At 43.5% G+C, this 21923-nt stretch overlaps 1 protein-coding gene across 4 annotated transcripts in view; it reads left to right on the top strand.

The window, feature by feature from the left end:
* Nucleotides 1-2452: 2452 nt before the first annotated feature.
* Nucleotides 2453-21923, top strand: part of ZDHHC2 (zinc finger DHHC-type palmitoyltransferase 2) — a 59397-nt gene continuing 39926 nt past the window's right edge. Inside the window, exons 1-2 of one of the 4 annotated variants that reach the window (XM_039539139.1) lie at nucleotides 2453-2594; nucleotides 16899-16925. In XM_039539139.1, the coding sequence (XP_039395073.1) occupies nucleotides 2543-2594; nucleotides 16899-16925 (79 nt within the window). In that variant the 5' untranslated portion in view covers nucleotides 2453-2542. Of the gene's footprint in view, nucleotides 2595-3080; nucleotides 3169-3401; nucleotides 3637-16898; nucleotides 16926-21089; nucleotides 21591-21923 lie in introns of those variants that run through there. The other 3 variants (XM_039539140.1, XM_039539138.1, XM_039539141.1) reach the window with 3 other exon arrangements.

Below are 21923 nucleotides of genomic sequence, written 5' to 3'. Positions count from 1 at the left end.
TAAGCTTTTGTCTTCAGTGATACCTTGTGGCAATGATTTTTGCAGGTTTATTAAGTATTGTGTAAAAAAAGTAATTTGTTGTCTTTTAGTTAATTGAATGTCTCTTTTTTCTTGTATTATGGAAAATGATTAAGTGTCAAATTTACCTTCTTAGTGTCATTCATTATTTTTAATACCTCAGTCATGTCTCATCTTGTCTCCTCTCCTAATATTTTCAGAAGTCTCCCCTTATATCAAAGTTTTTCAGTGACTAACAGTGTTCATAATCCAACTCTGTACCCTTTCTGTTTCTGTAGTACCTTTTTTAGATGGGATTATTAGACCTGAACACAGTATTCCAGATGAGAATAAACCAGTGATTTATATAATGACATCGTTATTTTATCATTTTATATTTCATTCTTTCTATGGCCTGACATTTTGATTTATCTTTCATCCCAACTGTATTGAGCAAATGTTTTAACTAAACTGCCCACTGTGACATGTGGGTCTTTTTCCTGAGTAGTTCAGATAATGTAGAAACCAGGAATATTTAGGCGTAATTCAAATTATCCCTCTCAATATGTATTACCTAATGCTTATTATCACTAAATTTCATTATGCTACCTGTTCACTCAGCTTTACTATGTCTGTTAAGCTGTCTGGAGTGGCTCAGGAGTGAGAGTACCAACCTCAGGGCAGACTGTTAAGAAGCAGGGCACAAACCCCAAACTGATTGTGAGTTCTATACTTAAATTTCACCAACCAAGTATCAAATGTGAACTCCTCAAGCAATATAACAGTCTTAACTTGGAGTCCCAGACAGCCCCCTTGGGTAATCTGGTCTATCTTGCCACCCAGGTAAACTTGCCTTTATGATAGATGGTCCCTTATACCAAAAATCACAACAATATTCAGGTTATTCCCAGTCCCAAAGGACCAGTCACTTTACCGCAGGTCAGTTGCGCCTTAGAGCCTATACCAAAGACAATGCTTGTAGCATTCCTATAAGAAATTAACAAGATTTATTACCTACAAAAAAGAAATGAGTTATTTACAAGGTTAAAGCAGGTGAACATACACACAAATGAGTTATAGTCTTACCTTTCAAAAGGTAGTAGAAGCTTCTATAATATGCAAGCTCTACAAGAGCTTTAGAGCTAACCCAGGCCAAGCACTGAGGATCCCTTGCTTCTGCTTAGAAATGTTGCCTTCCCGGAGTCCAAGCAGTGTAGAGATCCATTTTCTTCTAGTTAGGGATTTTTATTTCCTTCTCCCAGAGTTCAAACTGATGGGATGAGTCCACACATACACAGATTCTCCTCCTGGGTGTGGTGGGGGATCAATTAAAGTCTTTGTTCTTTGATGTTTCACAGTGGCTCATTTGGTTTCAATGGGCCTTCTTGGTGGGCAGGACTTACCATCTTTTGTAGGAAGCCTGCATTTTACATAAATTAATACTCCTTTCCTGTTTGATGATTTATAAATTTACAGAGATTTATAATACAACTACTCGATATAATCTTACACGGTGGGGTACAGATGTTATAAATGAGATTACTACACGCAGCATCCTACAAGCATTTCATAAATTCTTAACACTAAGCATTCTTATAAATTTAAGATCTATTTTAACAATGCTAATATGCAGGTAAACCAGACTGGTTTCCAGTTACATATTGGTCGGAGTTCAGTTGAGCCTAAGGGCTGTGGCATGAGCTGGCACCTGGTCTGCCAGTGTCATAACAGCTTTTTGTAATTCCTCAGTCTACCTAGTTTTGACTAACCTAAACACTTTTGTCTGATATGTAAATTTGCCACCTCATGGTTAAAATCCCCTTATCCAAATCATTAATAAATACACTAAACAATACCAGCCCTAGTATAGAACCTTGTGGTTACACCCCCTGCTATACTTGCAATGTTGAAAACTCTTACTCTTTTTGTATCTCAAGGCCAATTTCTAATCTATGACAATCTATACCTCTCACACTGTGACTTCAGTTTCATTAATAGCCCATTGTGTGAGACCTTGTCCAAAGCTGTTTGAAAATCCAAACACACTTAAATCAACCAGCTCTTTCATAACTACTATATTGTTGACACACTCAAAGATTCTAGTAGATTGGAGAAATGCTCCCTGCTGTTCCTGGTGGTTCTAATTTTGGAACTCTTAATTCAGCAACTAATTTGTGCATACACACCTAAATATAATCTGGATTTACTATGCCATTTCACAAGTGTTTCTGTGTGAGAAACATTCATTAAACCAGGTTTGGGAAAAGGTAAGTCAGCATACTGTATCCGCTGGGGTCTTGCCAACTAACCCATTGTGATGTCAAAAGTAGAACTGACTGCCATGTTCACTGAAGTTTGAGCCACCATTTATTGTGACATCACTGGCAGCCTACAACAGTTACTGCATCTGTTACTTTACAGTAATACTTAGCATTTAGATAGCACTTTTGTCCATATATTCCAATGCATTTTACGAAGGTGTTTAAGTATCATCCTTATTTTAACTGCTGGGGAAATTGAGGGACTCATGTCTTGACTGCAGACAATGTGCTCAGCACTATATAGAACACAGAAAAAGATAAGGTCCATGTCCATAGGTCTGTATAGTCTAAGAGCATGAAAACATTTTTGCAGGTGTGTATCTTTATGTTCTTTGAGTTAAATGGAACTACACATCTGCCTAAAGTTAAGCAGGTGCATAAGCGCTGGCAGGATCAGAGTCTACAGAGCGGGGCCAGTGCTTCCATGAAAGACAGGGAAAAGAATACTGATCACATAGGATCAAGCCAGGGTCACTGGTTTGCAGGATCACACGGGGTATCAGGCCCAGCTAGCCTGAATCAGCAGTGTTGCTCCGATTTGACGTTGATGCTAACTGCATTGGTTTCAGTGGCGTTACACCTCACTACAACTGAAGGCAGCGGCGCATCCTAATCTTCTTGCCAGCTGCCAGGGGGCACACGGCTCTTTCCTGTCAGTATCCAAGGCAGGTGCTCTGTCTTCTTTCCGTTTTAAGCGAAAATCAAGCTCTAGGTTTCCCTCCCTCCGCCCCGGCAAGTCCCCTCCGCCGAGCGAGGCCCTAATGAGGGGCTGAGGCGGTGGTAACTGACCGCCGCTTCCCCACTGCCCTGGGAGGTACAGGGCCCCCCTCGGCCCGGGCCTGTTATACGGGTAGGTGGGAGCAAACTACCTGCCCTCGCCCCATTTCCTCGGGGGTGGAGCCCCTCGCTGTCTGTGCCCCAGGGGCTCTCAGCCCGGCCAGCCCCAGCCCCAGCCTCATTCCGTGGGGCGGCTCCGCCCACGCCCGGGGGAGGCGGGGGCCGTGACTGGCTGTGGAAGCGGTGGGGGCGGAGCAGCCCCGGCGCGGCGCCGCCTGCTGGAGGAGCCTGTCGGGAGGGAGGCAGGCACGGGCGCCGCGCCCTCCCCGCGCTGGCAGGAGGCTGCGGCTGTTCGGCTGGGCTGGGCTGCTAGGGCCCGGGGCTAGTGGCATGCGGTGCGGGAAGATGGCGGCGCCGGCGGCGGGGACCAGGGGCGGCGTGAGGCGGCGCTGCCAGCGGCTGCTCTACTGGGTGCCGGTGCTGTTCATCTCCAGCATCCTCTGCTGGTCCTACTACGCCTATGTCACCCAGCTCTGCCTGCGTGAGTGGGGCCGCGGCCTCCCAGGGACCCCCACCCCTTCCCCCGCAGCAGCGACCCACGGCAGGGCAAGGGGACAAAACCCCCAACCCCGCGCCGGGGGGCAGCCGGGCTCGGCGGGTGCCCGGGAGTTTGGGGTCTGTCTGCCGGGCAGAACTGATCCCGGCCTGCCACGCTGCCCCGCGTGGGGCGGTGTGACCGTGTAAACACGAGCCATGGCCCTGTGCTAGGAGGCTGCCGGCCCCGGCTGGCGGCTTATGGCCTCTGCCGAGCTGAGCAGGATCCGCTCCCCGCAAGCCCCAGGCGCGCCCCGAGAGGCAGAGCCCGCCTCTGGACCCTGTGTCCCGGGCGATCGTGGCGAGGCGGGGGCGCTCGGGAAGTGCTCCCGTGGCTGAGCGCCCAGTTCCTGGGTCTCTCCCCGGTCCCGTTCTCCTTGTGGGTGTTTCTTTGTCGGAGACGTGCTTTGCCGGGCTTGTGCGCATCGCAGTGTAGCTGAACCTAGGAGACCAGGGAGACAGCAAAGGATTTTAGGTTGACAGGGCTGGTGTGGAGAAGAGATGGGTGGTTCGAGATTCAGCTCTAATCAAATTGCGTAGTTCCTCCTAGAGTAGCCTTTCTCTTGTCATAAGCCGTGACTCCTGAATTAGTTGTTATTGTGAATCTGTAAGCATTGATGGTGGTGAAAACACTGTGCATGCTGTTGTAGTGGGTTGATGATACGATCTGCAAGTCAATAAGTAGCTAATTGAGTGAACAAAGCGCTTAGAATTTGTGCTAATGTTCAAATACACCTTGAAACTGTTTTGCGGAACACCTATAGATGGCATACTATTTTTCTCTGTCATACAGTATTTTGCCTAGAGTTTGCCCCAAACCAAACATTTAAAAATGTTGTGGGAATTTTGGATCTGACATTACAGCAAAGGCCCATTTTTAGTATTGTCTAGATCCCATTCCCCTTTTAAAACAATATACAGTACTTAAATTACACAGGTATGCTAAGTATTCCTATCTGTTTTATGTGTTACATTATAACCGTTTCAAGGATCAGAGGGGTAGCCGTGTATTTTTGTGGATACAGACTAAATGAAGAGTCCAGTGGCACCTTAAAGACTAACAGATTTATTTGGGCATAAGCTTTCGTAGGTAAAAAGCCCACTTTGTCAGATGCAACCATTATATTAATTAAACATAACCGTTGGGGTGCATTCCCTTAATAGTATGTGAACCGTAGCTCTCTTCATAACTATTTGCACTAAGGCTTTGTGTACACTAGCACTTTTGGCAAAACTTTTGTCTGTCAGGGGTGTGAAAAAACACCCCCTCATCATCACCACCACCAACATAAGTTTCACCGATAGCAGCATTGGTATGGACAGCACTATGCCAATGGGAGAGCATCTCCTGGTGACACAGCTACCGCCAGTGGCGGATTTAGAGTTAGTGGGGCCCTGTGCACAGCTTCATTTTTGGGGGGCCCCTTCGGGACCTAGCCAAGAAAAAGAATATTCTCTTTTATCTCTCCCCCATTTTTCATTTTTTTTCTTCATCCTCTTCCTATGTTATAAATAATGGGAAGTAAATGAAAATGAAGTGAGGTACCTTAATAGGGGGTTGGGGTGTGGGGTGGTGAGGTGTGGGCTCTGGGAGGAAGTTTGGGTGCAGGCTGTGGCCTGGGGCAAGGGGTTGTGTTGCGGGAGGGAGTCAGGGGGGCAGTGCTTACCTCGGACGGCGCAGCTCTCAAAGCGACCGGCACACACCACCCCCTCTGGCAGCGGATTCTGGTGGGGGGATCTCTGTGCGCCGCTGCCTGCAAGTGCTGCCCCCACAGCTCCCCTTGGCTGCAGTTCCTGGCCAATGGGAGCTGCGGAGTCAGTGCTTGGGGTGGGGGCAGCACATGGAGACACCCCCCTTCAGGGGCCGCAGGGACATGCCGGCTGCTTCCAGAAGTGGCGTGGCACGGAGGGAGGGAGGGAGGCTGAGCAGGCAGGGAGAAGCCTTAGCCCTGCTGTGCGCACAGCTCTGCATACCCCTTGGGGGTGGGGGGCAGCGAGTCTCCGTGCGCTGCCCAGGCCAGGGGCAGCGTGCAGACTCTTTCCCCCCCCGCACCAGAGACAGGAGCGGCATGGGGCCACGGCATGCTGGCAGCTTGCCTGTCTGAGCCCTGCTGTGCCACTGGCCAGGACTCAGGCAGGTTGTGAGATGAGATTTGTCCTGCATTTTGGGGGCCACTCTCTCATTGGGGGCCCCGTGCCACCGCATGGTGTGTTTCATGGTAAATCTGCTCCTGGCTACCAACACTTGTTGGGGTGGTTTAATTATGCCAGTGGGAGAGCTCCCTCCTTTCTTAGTTTTCAAAGACTGGGGTTTTCTTTTCAGTTTTAAGCTGTTCTCATTTGCTTTGTTTCTTCATTGTTTTTTCCTGGGCTGGACAGTGACTAGGTGCTAGAAGCAGTCTCATCTGGGGAAGTAACCTCTCTCTGCCTGATTGCTTCACTGCCCTATTGTGAGGTGATGCTGAAGTTGCACCACAGTTACAATTTTCTACATATACATACAAATATTCGTAACTGTAACTTGTATACATATCTCACAATGACTTGTGTTCAGTGCATTGCAAGCTTTCATAAAAGATCTTACTCAATACACTTTTACAGTGAAATAACGTAGTATGCCATCAAATTGGTTTAACTGCTTATTTTTGGGGGGTTGACTCAAACCTGTGCTCTTCTGGTGTCTGGACCCTGATTTCATAGGTGCTCATTGTGGTTACAGGTGCTAGCAAGAATCCTAATGATACTGCTAAAAGTTATGTTCAATAATATAAGCATTAATTTTCTCTTTCTCTGTTATAGACCATTTCCATCACAGACTTCCTGTTACATGATTTGTATTATCTAACAAAGAAGCTTATAAAAAAGATAGATTGCACCGTAGCTAATAAACTAGACTTAGGCATATCTGGCCTCGTCATTAAGTGATATTTTGAAGTCAAATTAGTTGATGCTTAATACCTTGTAGAATTGTACCCAAGGCTCTGTATAAGAGTTAATAATTTTATCATGTATAAAGCAAAACTGAAGAATTAAGATTAAAAACCTAACACTATGATGATAAATCTCTTTAGCTGTGCTTTTAGTAAGTATTTTGACATGCAACTAAAGGATGACATTCTTAGTGGAGTAGTTTTACAAGGCAGTGAACTGCTTCTTTGTTGATTTAACACCAAAGCCCAGGAGTATGATAACTACAAGATCCATTGATTATTTGGAAAGGCTTCAATTCCATGAACACTGTTTATTACAGAATATGATAAAAATAATTAAATCTTAACTTTTTTTGATGACTCTTGAAGACTTGGTAGTTCTAACATGAAGCTGCTTTCTCTGACTTTTTCTGGATGTCATGTTGAAGGCCATGGCTAAAGATAAATATTCGTTTGAGGAAGTGGCTGTTGTAGAAAAGGAGTGATGTAACTGGGAACATGTGCAGTACGTAACCCTTGGGTTTACTGTAATTTTTCAAGTACAAATTTCTTACTGAAAATTGTTAGGTGACTCATGTCTAGATCACAATGTATGTGCTTCTTCTAGTCCTCATCTTCACAAGTTCTTTTATGGCAGCTTGCAATGCAACCTCCTCCATTAACCTGCAAGTTTTCTAATACATGAAGGTGTTTAATAATCCACAAATATACCCTCCTCTCTAGTAATTAGGAGATATTTAGAAGGCTGGTTTAAAAAAAATTCCATCAAAACCGTTTTTAGTGGAAAATTGGGTTTATAAAAAAACTTTTTTTGCAAAAATTGTTTCCTTTCTATGGAGAATTTCTGGGTTTGGGGTGTTTTGGTTTTTCAGTGAAAAGTTGAACGTTTTGGTTTTTGAGATGAACATTTGCACTTTCATTTTGGAAATATTGAAACATTTCTTTTCAACACTTTGGATTGAAAGAAAATGTTTCATTTTGACTTAGTTTGACTTTAAACCATGTCCTTCTGAGCTGCTGTGGTGCCTCTTCTCTGTTCTCTTCTGTGAGGTGGGCTTTCTAGCAAGGCTGCATCTCTCACAATATACCTCAACCATGTGTCTGGCATGGTATGCTGTGAGGCTCCATCATGGGAGATGTGGTCTGACCAACAAACCTGGCCTATAGGAGAAAATGTGGGCTTGGTGTACTTGAATAATCTCCTAGGAGGAAGTGCAGGTGGACGTAGTTCAGTGTCAAACTATTTCATTCCCAAGCAGTATGCACATATGTGGATTTATTTTACAGGATTTGGAATAGGGGCTAAATGTACACATACTTTAGCTGATAACTTTTTACAATTTAACACAACAATACAAAACTCTAAAGCTGCACAATCCCTGAGGCCTGAGTATGTTACTTAGTGACTTACAGAAATATAATTTTTTTGCACTGATCTTGTGTTTTGGGGGCTTCACAAGATACTACTAAATAGCACTCAGTTCTAAACAGAAATCTTGGTGACTTGCTATTTTAAAATATTAATAATTTGTGATACCAGTTTTCCCACACCTAAGAGTAAATTCAAAAATACATTACTGAAGAGGCAGCATGTTCTCCTGGACTGGTTGAGACCTGGTGCCACAATCTGCCAGGGTCTAATCTAGCTCTGCCACTGATTTGCTATGTGACCTTTGACAAATCACTTAAGTTCTGATTTGCAGAGGTTGCTGCAATTCCTATTGAATTCAATAGTAGTTGTGAGTACTCAGTACTTTTTAAAAATAAGGCTATTAAATTCCTTGTGTGAAATTTTAAATTTCAGCATGGCCTCTGATTTTGCACTTACATTGATTTCCAGGCAAAATTATAGGTACAAATGAAATAATTTATACTAGATTTGTGGGCATAGTGAGATAGACATCTAAATTCAATCACTTGTGCCTACAATGGATTATGTCTGTAAAAGCATAAGCATTAAATTAGAGAATTTTTAAATATTTGCCTTGTTCTTCATTGTTGTTCTGTCAGCTTATCAGGTTCAATTACATATTATGAGAGTTAATTATGACTTTTAAAAAACTGGGGAAAAGAACGTAAGCTAGATATAATTAGTACATATACATTTTGAACATTGAACAACAGTGAACTTGCAACTTAGCAAGTGAAAATAGTAGATTGAAGTGGAATCTTCTTTCTCTACTCCATCCCACCCCACCTTTGTACAAGGAAAATTAGAGCTGGCAATAATACTACTATACTAGGTTTAGTAAGCTCTTTTGTAGGTACATGAAGAAAACAAATTTGCTACATTTTTCTCGTTACTTCAACTCTAAATCTTCCAGTCTAGCTAGGAATAGATTTATAGTTAAAATGAAAGTAACATTGACCAAAGTTCAAGGCCAGGCTACCAAGACAAAAACAAATCAGCTGTTGTTTGTCCAGTTTAACAAGTTTCTAAATATTGCTGAATTTAATTCTAAGGTTTACCGTATTGCTCAGGGAAAGATGGAAAATCACCATTTATTTTAATAAATGCATGATTTCTTATTTTAGAATACAAAAGCAGATATTCACAAATGTTTCAAATGTTATTTTGGTTAGAGATGTGTAAAGAGGAAGCATTATACAGCAGCTATCTATAAACAGTTGTATTTTGTTTAAAAGGAGAATTTTTCAAAATTGTTTTTTCTATTTTGGGGAGAGAGAGATTGAGGATGTTTCTGCTGTAGGGATTCATACACCAGAACATAGAAAAAGGTATTAGAACTTTAATTGGACTTTCACATTTGGATGGAGGAAGATCCAGTTTGACCTGAGATCTCAGAGTTTGTGTTAATGATACTACCATATTTTGGAAGCACTGTATTTTTCCTTCTCTTAAAACTTTGAACACTTTCACGTTTGTGGAACTCTTATAACTTAGACTGGGTAAAATTAACTCTTGTATAGTAGGCCAGTGAAATGTGTATGCATCTTTAAAATCCCACTTAACTCCTTCAAATAGGACTTCACTGAGGAATGTGCCTTGTGCTGGCCCTCAGAGCAAAGATGAACTTTGTCTACTCAAAGTATAATTTCGACAGAGCTGCTATTCTCTGCTTGTGAAACCTAATCTTTGAAAAAATACTCTTTTTCAGTCAATGTTCAGCGTGATGTTTGCTCAACTTACAGTGCATCACATTGAGTTGGGGGAAAAAACTTCCGCTCATACAATATTCTTTCTAGGCTTAGATATTATGCTTTCTTTCCTCCCAAAGTCACTCTCTGTGGTGGTGAAATTATACTCTCCAGGTAATAGAGTTGGAGTGAAAGGCTTTTACACAAGTTGATACATAATAGCATCGATGTGATATAAATTATTTGCAAAAGTGCTGAAAGGATCTCATGAAACTGATCATGATCGTCTGATCATGAAACTCTTAATGTGAGTAATCTTTACGCATCCTGGTAATCGCTATGATTTTGAATACATACATCCTATTAACAACGATTTATCTTTAAATAAATACTATTTGCTTTCCAACAAAAATATGTAATATATAATGTACATCACAGATTATTAAAAGGTATAATTATAAGTACCTAGTTTTTACAGTTTTTCTCCAATTATTGGGGGAGGGGCGGAAGTTAAATATAGACACTTGTTTCGAATGTTTGTGGATGCACCCAACCAACATATTTTTATCCCTGCCATCGGCTCCTCACCCCTCCATACCTGCTCCCTGCCTGTTCCTGGGATCCCACCACCTTCTCCTCCTCTGAGTGTTAAGGGGCTGTTTCCTCCCTGTGCCAGACACTAGGAGTGCCAGCCCTATTTTCCAGCTTCTTTAGGGGATGCCTTCCCCTAAATCCACTTTCAGTTCTGGTAATTTAGGGAGCCAGACCCCAATCAAACAATTACCTGTGCTAACCACCTGCTAAGCTGTGACTACTTGAATTTTATTTCCTGATCTACTCACAGGGTTGCTGAGGGGAAAGTGAAAAGAACTCCATCCTTCCTTGGCCAATTTGGCAGGGAAAAATTCCTTCCCAGTCCAAAAAGTTGACTTGAGGGCAGTGCCCACAGGAGACCCCAGTTCTATTCTAATCCCAGGGAGGGAAGGTGGGAGCTGTTGCTCTGAGTTTGTAGTGGCAATCCAGCCAGGGGGAAAGGGTGCTTCTGCATGGGAGCCAGTGGCCTTCTGCTGCTCCCTGCACACCAGCTAATTAGCTGTGATCTCCCCCCTCCTCCCAGCTACCCTTCCCCTTCCTAAACTCATGAAGGAATTGAGCTCCCATGTTGAAGGTGGGGGTGCAGAAGAGACTCTGAAAGAAGCAATTGAGCCCTCTTTTGCCAGCCAGCCTAAAATTAATGTTTAATTTTGCCAGCAAACTGCCAGGGGTACGTTTTAATTAATGTTGATTGCTCTGTAGGACATAGGATCTGTTTATAGTTTTCTCTCCCTGTCTCTGTTTCTGTTGTTCTTCCTTGCCTGTCAGTCAACTTGCCCACATTGAGGAACCCCCAGTAATTTTAGCTATTCTGCAACTTTTATCTGAGAAATTACAATGTTCCAAGTTGAAAAATGTATATTTGCATTATTTAAAAAGTTATATGCTATTTTTACTTGTAGAAAGATTCATGTTGACAGTCTCAGGTGCAAGGATTGGAATGGACCTGAAGAAGAGCAGTATAGTATGTTTACATGATACAATGGGAAAAAAGAATATACCATAATTTGTGGGTATTTCATGAACAGATGGGCTAATACTTTCTGGGTATAATAATCAGAAACTTGGGACTGAAAACCTGCACAAATCTGTTAAAGCTGCAGTGGACCAATAGATGGCATGCATATCCCTATTTTGGCATCAGATTGCCTTGCCACAGAGTACATCAACAGAAAGGTCTATTTTTCTATGTTTATGTAAGTATTGGTAGATCACTGGGGATGCTTCACTGACATCAACGTGGGCTGGTCAGGGAAGAAGCATGTCTCTCCCATCTCTAAGAACACAGGACTGTTCAGAAAGCTGCAAGCAGGGGTTCTCTTTCCGGACTGGCTGATTACCATTGGCGATGTTGAAATGCCAATAGTGATACTGAGGGACCAGCTGTGATGTTTCACTCCATATTCTTTATGAAAATGTTTGTTATGAATGACATAACTGAGATATATTTTATGCAAGATGGCTCATGTGAGGTATCATTGGGAAGGTTATGATTTACTGAATGTGATTATCCAATTTGTATTTCTGTATCATTTTCAGATCTGAAGTTAGGAATATTGACCATGTATCTGTATTTCAAATATGTTACTTTGGGTGTCACCCCCAAATAACCCTTCAGGTACAACAATGGAAAAGCCAGACAGGGCTAATGGCCCATTAGCAAAAACAATGAACTGTGAAAGAGCTTAGTCTTCCTGTGGACGCTCCAGACAGCCTACGAGTAATGGCTGCCACAGCCCTGCAGAGACAAGGGTCTGAGTCACCTGGTATTGCACCCACCCCTTGGAATGCCAGTGTTCTTCCACAAGAGCTATATAAGGCAGGGGAGTGATATCACTGAGGTTCTCCTCTGCCTCCCCACCCAAAGAGACATTGAAAAACACCTGGAAGCAAGAACTGAACTGGGGGGAGAGAAGGCTTGAGCCTAAGGTGGAAGGGCATCTAGCTTGTGAGTAACAATACTTGAGGTGTCAAGCTGGAAAGCAGTGCAGCTGCCTTTCAAGACTTTCTGTAATCTGCCAGCAATGATATCTAGGGTGATAAATTACTATTTGTAACCAATTTATTTAGTGAAACAAGCTTAGTTTGTGTGTTTGGTTTTATTTGCTTAGTAATCCGTTTTGTTTTGTCTGTTATATTCACTTAAAATCCACCCTTTGTAGTTAATAAACTTATTTCTTGTTTATAATATAACCCAATTTGTACAATTCATAATTGTGGGGGGATAAGAGGCTGTGCATACCTTCCTCCACATTGAGGGAGGAGGCAGTTTTCATCATATACCTTTGGGTCTGCACTCCAAGGGAGGTGTACACCTGAGTGCTGGGGCAAGTCCCTTAAGCTGAGCCTTCCCAGACACTGAGATCAGTGTCTGTTTTGTTCAGCAGTTGGGTGTGGCTCTGCCTGTGTGTGTGTGCTGGAGAAGGCTTAATAGCCAAGACAGGTAAAAAAGGGTGCCCAGGCTGACATAACAGGCGGGCTCAATGGTATCTCAGCACATAAGGTGGCACCTTAAGGGGTCCAACCTGTCACACCAGCGTCTTGCTCCTTTGACTTATGAAGCCATATACTGACCACCTCGAGTGCATCAACGAAATATTCAGCTACCAGCGCAGCAGGTGCAGAATGACAGTTGAATGAACTTTTGGTAGATTGAAGGGATGCTGGCATTGTTTAGTCATAAGATTGGACCTCAATGAAAAAACATCCCAAAGGTTATAGCTGTCTGTTGTGTCCTGCATAATATCTGTGAAACAAATGCAGCTATTAATTTTGCAATGCTTGCTGTACATTATTATTGTTTGTTATTGATCCTGTGAGTTGTCACGCTGAACAGTAACAAATAAGTGGGTGCTTTCAGAACTGCGAGGCACTCTGCAGCATATGTTGTGAAATAATAAAGACAAATTTATTTTCCAAATAATAGAATTGTAGTCAGTAACAAAACCAGTGCAGAGAAAAAAAATCTGTGTAATTTTAAAAGCAAATATATTAAAAACTTAATAAATTAATGGAGCCCCATTATGTCCTGGTGCATCTCCCTCTTCTTTTCCTACAGGGACTTGAGAGTCTTTCTCCAGTCTGCTCTTTCCTTCTCTAGGCCAGCTGCAATGTTCATCTTCCAGGCCTTTTGCTCAAGGTCTGATGCAGCACTGGCTTGCAGGATCTCATTGAACATGTCATCCAACATCCTTTTCTTTCTCCTCCTTGTCTGGCTCAGGAGTTGTGGGAATGTGGAGGGGGAACCACTCAAGGGTGCCATGGCAGCAGCTGCAGATAAAACACACGGAAGTACCATTGTCAGTATAGTCACAAAAAAGAGCAGGAGTTAAGGTTTGGAACTCCTTTCCCTTTCTCCCCTAAAGTTTTAAACAAGACATGTCTATTGACACTTCTGCTTGTGAGTGCTTGTGTATGGCACCACTCACAGCACCTGCCCTGGTGAGTATGGCCTACTGGGGTGAGGGAAATGAGGAGGGAATTGCTCGCTTGCATGGAACTATAAGTACAGGGCAATGGCACTGTATATTGGCACCATTGTCCACAGGCAGTGGTGATTTTAGCTGATCTCTCACTCTTGTGTGTAACAAAGGCATGGAAAGCACAGCTGCTGCTGTTCCAAAGCGCCCACCCAGGCCTGTGTGCTGCTAGACTGTATTGCAGTGCTGCCTGCTGAAGTTATTGCTGACTGGTGTAGGGGAAGTGTCCTACTGTGGAGGAAGAGGCTGCCATATGTAGAAACCTCCAGCAGAAGATTGCAGAGTACCTCCATGAAAGTTCCATCGAGATCTTTCAGGAAGATTCAAGGGACGTCCCTGTGTACATAAACTGCTCCGTGTGGACCCCCTTGCCTAACTATGAGAAATGAAAAACAAGATAATGCTACCTCTTTGTTGTAGTGCTACCTCTTCTAGTACGTGTATATTAATGAAGAGTGGATAGCTGTGTCTTTTGAAGTTGGGGGCACCATCACTACCTCATTGTAATGGGAAATACAGTTACAGACTTAGCTGAAGTTCCTGCCCCTTCATCAGGCTTACTTGTGCTCGACTGACTGGACTAGAGTGGAGTTTCAGAAAGGTCCTGGCTTGCAGCATAGCTGGGCCCCTGGTTACATGTCCCCCATTAGAGGTATCCATGGTGGTCTGTGGGGTGGTAGTGTTGGAGGTCTCGGCTAAATATGGCATGCAGGTCTTTGTAAAAGCAGTAGGTCTGCAACTCAACACCAGAATGACTGTTCGCCTCCCTGGCCTTCTGATACGCTTCCCGCAGTTCCTTCTTCTCCATCCCCCATGCTATTTGGCTGTGTTCTATGGCTAGTTCATAGCTGTGCCTGCTCAGCCTCTTTTCCCCACTGGCCCAGGAGATACAATATCTACTCCAAAGGGGAGAGGGTCCTTCTGGTCTCCGTGATCCCTGGGCAGTGGACCAGAGTGGTCAGTGTTTGGCATTTTGGGACAGCTGCTGGAGGACTGTTAGGCTCAACATAAGTAATAGTGTCTACACTCACGCTGGGTCAACCTCAGTACATTGACTGTGGCTGAACTCTGCTTAGGAGGTGATGTTACTGTGTCGCTTACGTCAGTAGGAGAGAAATTTAAGCATAGACTCATATCACAACTAGGTCAAAGCTTTTGCAGACCAGCTTTTTTATAGACTATTTTGTAGCTTTTGTAGACCAGTCCTAATTCTTAATTGACTTAAACTGAAATAAGCCTTATTTAAACCGAAATAAGAATGCCCACACAGTCTTTTGCGCTGGCTTAGCTAAATAAGTTTAAAATCACAGCTTAAGTTTAAACTGGTGAAACTTCCTGGTCTAGATCAGCCTTTTGAAATGAAAGGGTAGTTTCCTCTAGATCAGTGGTTCCCAAACTTGTTCTGCCGCTTGTGCAGGGAAAGCCCTGGCGGGCCGGGCCGGTTTGTGTACCTGCCGCATCTGCAGGTCCGGCTGATCGCGGCTCCCACTGGCCGCTGTTCACCGCTCCAGGCCAATGGAAGCTGCTGGGAGTGGCGCAGGCCGAGGGACATACTGTCCGCCGCTTCCAACAGCTCCCATTAGCCTGGAGCAGCGAACTGCGGCCGCTGGGAGCCACAGTCATCCAGACCTGCGGACGTGGCAGGTAAACAAACTGGCCTGGCCCGCCAGGGGCTTTCCCTGCATAAGCGGCGGAACAAGTTTGGGAACCACTGCTCTTGATGATAGCAATTAGTAAATAGCTTCTGGAAACTTTTGATCTTAAACAGATCGTCTAAAAGGAAGTGTGATAAATAACCACAAGTGGAGTCTTACAACAGCATATAATGCCTAAGTAGTTACCGAATACAGCTGTTTGGGAATGATTTCAGCCTTTAGCACTGTCATCCTTCTGGTCCTCCAAAATCTTGCAAAAGTCCTCATCAAAAAAAGGGAAGTCAGGACTTGATATTCCCAGTGATAAAACAAACAAGGCAATCTGGAATGGGGAGGAGGGAATTAAAAAATAAATGAACAAGTAGAGCCAATTTTCATATAAGCGAGCAGTAAATGTGCCTTGCTTTACATTTCACCTTTAGAGGAATTGCTGGAATGGCTTTATTCTTTTTAGTGATATCTGCTCTGTATTAAACTCCAGCTGCACATCAAGAAGCTAGTGACTGCTTTAAAAGAACCATCCTTTTCAAGTGGCAGTAGTGAGTTTCTGTATTGTTGTATAACACTCAGAGTATTCATAGTACAAACAATTTGCTTATTGTTAGATCACTTGTTTATTCTCTCAGAAGGTTGTCGTCATAACTTTACGGATGACTGATTAAGGCAATGGTGCTGGAATGTTGGCAGTTTTATGTGAAATTCTGCCTAATGGGAGAGGCAGTATGGTCTAGTGCAGGGATTGGCAACCTTTGGCACGCGGCCCGCCAGGGAAAGCCGCTGGCGGGCCGGGATGGTTTCTTTACCTGCAACGTCTGCAGGTTCGGCTGATCAGAGCTCCCACTGGCCACGGTTTGCCGTCCCACCGTTCCCACAGCCCCCATTGGCCTGGGACGGTGAACCGTGGCCAAAGGGAGCTGCGATCAGCTGAACCTGCAGATGCTGCAGGTAAACAAACCCTCCCAGCCCACCAGCAGCTTTTCCTGGCGGGCCGTGGGCCAAAGGTTGCCGATCCCTGGTCTAGTGAAACGGAGTGTGTGCCAAAAATGGCTGAGTTCTAATCTCAGCTCCATAGGTGCTGGAACTAGGGGTGTTGGGGGGACTGCCGTACCCCCTGGCTTGAAGTGGTTTCCATTCTACACAGAGTTTAAAGTTTGGTTCAAAGGCTCTCAGCACCCTCACTATAAACATTGTTCCAGCACCACAGCTCAGCTCTGGCTTGGTGTTGATAATTTATTTAATCATCACAAAAAAATCAATACTATAAACACATTTTAATAAAAGCATGATTCAGTGTAAAAATACAGCGTGTCCAAACTTGAAGTTTTCATGTTTGTTTACAATGAAAGGAATGTTGGGAAACTAATGTTTGGAATATTTGATTTAGGACTTTATCTGTTTCCAAATGATAGTGAAGCATGTTTTTTATTTTATTTCTCTTTTCTTTTTTTGCAGTATCTATGGCAAATATTGGAGAAAAAGGTAAGATATATATCTTAAACAATACTGTCATTTAATGAAGCTGAGCAACACAAGAAAAATAAGCAGGTCTTTTGATGTTTAAAAATAATCAGACATGTACCTCAAATTTATTGCAAAATCAAGTATATCATATTAACTGGATCTATGAATCTGAATTACAAAAAGCTAATCTGTTGTTTTTAGGACCACTGTTTTTATCTGTAAGAAGTAAGGTTTTAAAGAATAAGGAGATTTCAGTGATTTTTCGTTTTCTCAAGTTTGTAGTACTAGGTCCGTTTCCTTCCTTATCTGTACTGGCCTGTTTAAGGAGGCCCTTTTGAAAAAAAGTACTTTTAAAATATGTGAATTTTAGTGGAAATAAAAGGTACCTCTGGAGACAGGCAGTAATAGTGAAAGCTTTTCCACTACTCACTTGACTAGAAAAAAATCTACTTCTGTTGGATGAGGTTAATTAATTCTCTACACCTATTTAATATTTGATGTGTCTATAGAGACAGCCAGCAGAAAGATTCAGGTGTGATGTGGTTTCTATTATATGGACATCTGTTCAGTCAGGACTTTGATAATCAAACTTCCTTCACTTTGAGCTGCAAATAGCCATTACATGGTAAAGAGAGGAAACCTGCATTTTCCAAGTACCTCTAATGGGAAATGTTGACATTTTGAAATTGCATTCCATTCTGAAGCAGAACAAACTCAAAATAATGGCAATATTTACAAAACAAAAAAAATCCAAAAAACTTCAGATTGGAAATTACAATTTTATCAAAAACTAAACAAGTCAAATTGTTGAAACAAATTTTGTCATTTCAAATTAACATTTGTGAAATTAAAAGAAGGTTTCTAAATGTCCATTCCAAACAAACAATTCTTCCAATTGGAAAATTGAAAACTTGTGTTGAAATTTCAATGAAACCACGTCTGACAGGAAAATTTATTTGTTTGAAAAATGTCAGCCAGCTCTAATAGCAATGTTGTTTGCTTAGTACTTGCCTAGTCTGGATTAGATCTAGAAATTTCCAAATGACCCCCCCCCCCCACCCCCACACACACACAAAATAAACAGATGAACATACTTTCTTCAGACTTTTAAGAAAAAGACTTAGAACAAGCATGAATAATTTCAGCTAGAAGGATTTTTTTCAGAATCATTCCAATCCTCTATTTTCAAGGGTTTATAAAAGTGCCTTCTCAGTCATCACTAGAATTGCTCCCTCTAGGCTATATTACTTTCAAGTTTAATAAAGTATCATCTAGGAAAATGTACAGGGTAGCTCGGGGATGCAAGTCTTCCTCCTCCCCCCTACCCCACCCCAGCATCCTTTTAAAAGTAATGGTTCAGCTTTTTCTTGTGCTTGGGTAACTCCCAGTAGTTTTTGTGTTTGGTTCTCAGTGAAGGAGTGAGTTTTGTCAAGTTAAAACAATGAGGAGTCCTTGTGGCACCTTAGAGACTAACAAATTTATTTGGGCATAAGCTTTCGTGAGCTAGAACTAGTCTCTAAGGTCCCACAAGGACTCCTCTTTTTTTTTTGCTGATACAGACTAACACAGCTACCCCTCTGAAACTTGTCAAGTTAAGAAATTCAAAATAATCAAATTTTGTGCAGTTTATGATTTCCATTAATGATCCATTTGACATGTGTAAACTTAAAACATATCCGTAGTTCCCCATGCCTGATCTGAAAATTTTGAAACAATATCATCAGTGGATTTTCTTGCCCTTCCATGCAGAGACCAGATAGTGGTTCTGCAGTAATTCCCTTGTAGTGCGCTATATGGCACTCAAAATTCCCATTTTTATAATAGGTAGCACTGGTAGTCCTGCCTATATTTCCCATAAAACCCAGTTATCAGTTGCTTATAACTTTGGCAAGCTTTAACCACTCAGGATGAAATTTCTTGTGCTGACTGTCTGCCTCAGGCTGAATGTTTATGGAGAGTTTCAGCAAAAATAGTTCAGCCATTTCTGAGAATGAGATTAGAGAAAAATACATGATTTTGCCCATATTTTTTATTTTAAAAAATCTTACAACTATTTCATTGAGAAACTCTAGTGCCTCCGCACTTTGGAGGAAGGCTCAGAATTTGGCAGGTGGATTGCTTTTGTATCAGGGATGTGCCTAGAAAAACTGCAAATTTGGCCAAGTTATAAGCCTTTGAAAAATTTCAGGGACTCGGAAGTAGAGACCAGAGAAGGAGACTAGGATCGAATGGGCGAGGAGACTGGAACTGAGATGAGAAGCCCAGTGGAAGTGGAGACTCAGATGAGGTGCTGGGGAGGAAAACATGAGACTGAGGGAGGGGATAAAGGCAGAAGGGGTCAGACTTACGGGGAACAGGGGCAGAAGAGTCTGTGAGCACTAGAACAGTTGTTCTCAATCAGGGGCCTGGGGCCCCCTGGGGGGCCGCCAAGCAGGACAAGTGCTAGACTTGCTGGGCCCAGGGCAGAAAGCTGAAGCCCCACCGCATGGGACTGGAACCCCTGGGGCTGCAGCTGAAGCCTGAGCAATGTAGCTGCATGAGGCCCTAGGCAATTGCCCTGCTTGCTGCCCCTTATCGCTGGCCCTGACTTTTTATATGTGGAAAACCAGTTCTTGAGCCCAAGTGGGCCATGGAGGTTTTTATAGCATGTTGTGGGGGCCTCAGAAAGAAAAAGGTTGAGAACCCATGCACTAGAACATGTTACACTGCAGTACCTGGGATGGAACCCAAAATTCCTGAGTCTCTCTGTTCCTTTGCTGTCCATGTGTGTGCCTCATCCTTTCTAGTGATGATCCATATGGAGAACAACAGCCTACTACTGCTATCAGTTTCTCCTTTGACACAAGTTGTGTGAGTCTAAAGAATGAGTGGGCAGACTACGGCCCATGGGCAACATATGGCCCACCAGCTGATTTAATCTGGCCCTTGAGCTCCCGCTGGGGAGCAGGGTCTGGGGCTTGCCTCACTCCCGCACTCCAACTGGGGAGCGGGGTTGGGGGCTGCTCCGCTTGCGTGCTGTGGCTCCCAGAAGCAACAGCATGTCCTCCCTCCAGCTCCTATGTTTAGGGGCAGCCCAGGGGCTCTGTGCGCTGCCCCGTCCGCAGGTGCTGCCCTGTCCGCAGGCACCGCCCCTGCAGCTCCCATTGGCCGCAGTTCCTGGCCAATGGGAGCTGTGGGACGCACTTGCGGATGGGACAGCGTGCAGAGCCGCCTGGCCGCATCTCCGCATAGGAAAGGGAGGGGGGACATGCTGCTGCTTGAAGTAAGCGCTGCCCGGAGCCTGCACCTCTGACCCCTTGCCCCAGCCCTGATCACCCTCCTACCCTCCGACCCTCTCAGTCCCAGTCCAGAGCACCATCCTGCACCCCAAACCCCTCATCCCTAGCCCCACCCCAGAACCCGCACCCTCAGCCAGAGCCCTCACCTTCTCCCCGTGCCCTTGCCCCAGTCCTGATCCTCCTCCTGACCTTCAAGCCACTTGTTCCCAGCCTGGAGCACCCTCCTGCACCCCAAATCCCTCATCCCCTCTGCCCCAGCCCGGAGCTCCCTCCCACAGCCTGAACTCATTTGGCCCCACCCCAGTGCCAACACCTCCAGCAAGAATCCTAACCCCCTCCTGCACCCAGCCCCAATTTTGTGAGCATTCATTGACCTCCATACAATTTCCATACCCAGATATGGCCCTTAGGCCAAAAGGTTTGCCCATCCCTGGTCTAAAGGTTCCAACTCTGCTGATGGCCCAAGTCGGTATCAATATAATGCCAAGTGATGGAATTTGTTTTCACTTTGCCTTTTTAATAATGTAAGAAATGAGACACAAAAGCACTACGTTAAAGGAATGTTACGGTTGCAAGGTCAAGCACTGAAAAGTTAGGAACTGCAGAATTAAGTGTATCGTAGTGCATACGTAGAAGGGTATGCAGGCAACCTTAATCCTGGCAGCTCCTAACTTCTGAGTGCTTCGCTTCTCACCCTTAATGTTCTTTTAACGTATTTTTGAGTGTAATTATAATTAGTTTATTTGATATTTATATTGCACCAGAAAAGTCCTCTGATTTATCATCATTCTGTGCCATGAATGTGTGTGGTGCTGTCCTCATATTGTTGTAAATCATAATGGAAAATAAACAATAAGCTGAATTGCATATTATGTTGTCAATTAATGGGTTTATTGTTTTTCAGAATCATCCCTGCAAAAGGATTTTCCCCTTTTCCAAGAGTGTTCTGTAGTGTCATGAATGTTTCCCATTTTCAGTACAGTAACTTGTACTGGGTGTGAAGTGCACTGCAATATTCTGTGCTGTGTCAGTGCCATGAAGGAGAACCCTTTGAATAGCCCTTGTTAATTACTTTAATTGTGAATTTCTCTGTCAGTGGTCTGCAGTACCGTATAGTTCTTTATTATATACTGCAGTTAATCCCTGTTTAATTCTGTCATAACCCATCACTCTTTGTCATGTCACGTCACTGTGGAGAGATTATGTAGCCTCATGAACTAGGCTGTGTATTTTTTTGATCTATAGTGCTTGCCTAATGCTTCTACCATTATCTGTTCTGTTCACATTAGCTAAGGCTTGGCTTAAACCTGGCCATCCCCCTTTTTCTCCTGACACAAAGCAATGAAGATGGTCAGGTCATTTTTTTCTTTGATTATCAGTGCTTGCTTGAAAGTATGAATGAATTGTGAGTGTTCTATTCATGTTGTTTCCATTATGAGTTTGTATAATGGATTATGTAATATTTTCTATAAAGATGACACTTGCTTTTGAAAAGAGCAAAAGAGAGTTTTTCATTTTGACAAGAGAATTTACATGTTTGTGCTGAGCAGTGCCAGGCTTTTAAGAACCTTTTGTATGGAGAGGTGGTAGCTTCTTCATAAGGGCTGACACTTGATTTATAAAATAAGCCCTATTTTACCCTCCTGTAAAATCCTCAAAATGGTAATTTCCTCTTCAATTTTTGCATAAATAGTCTGTGGCCAGAGACCCATTTTTGTTCAAATTTGAGGTAATTCAG

This window comes from Mauremys reevesii, linkage group 5 (assembly GCF_016161935.1).
Source record: "Mauremys reevesii isolate NIE-2019 linkage group 5, ASM1616193v1, whole genome shotgun sequence".
NCBI classification, from domain to species: domain Eukaryota; kingdom Metazoa; phylum Chordata; order Testudines; family Geoemydidae; genus Mauremys; species Mauremys reevesii.
This window is presented reverse-complemented; position numbering and strand designations above follow the sequence as displayed.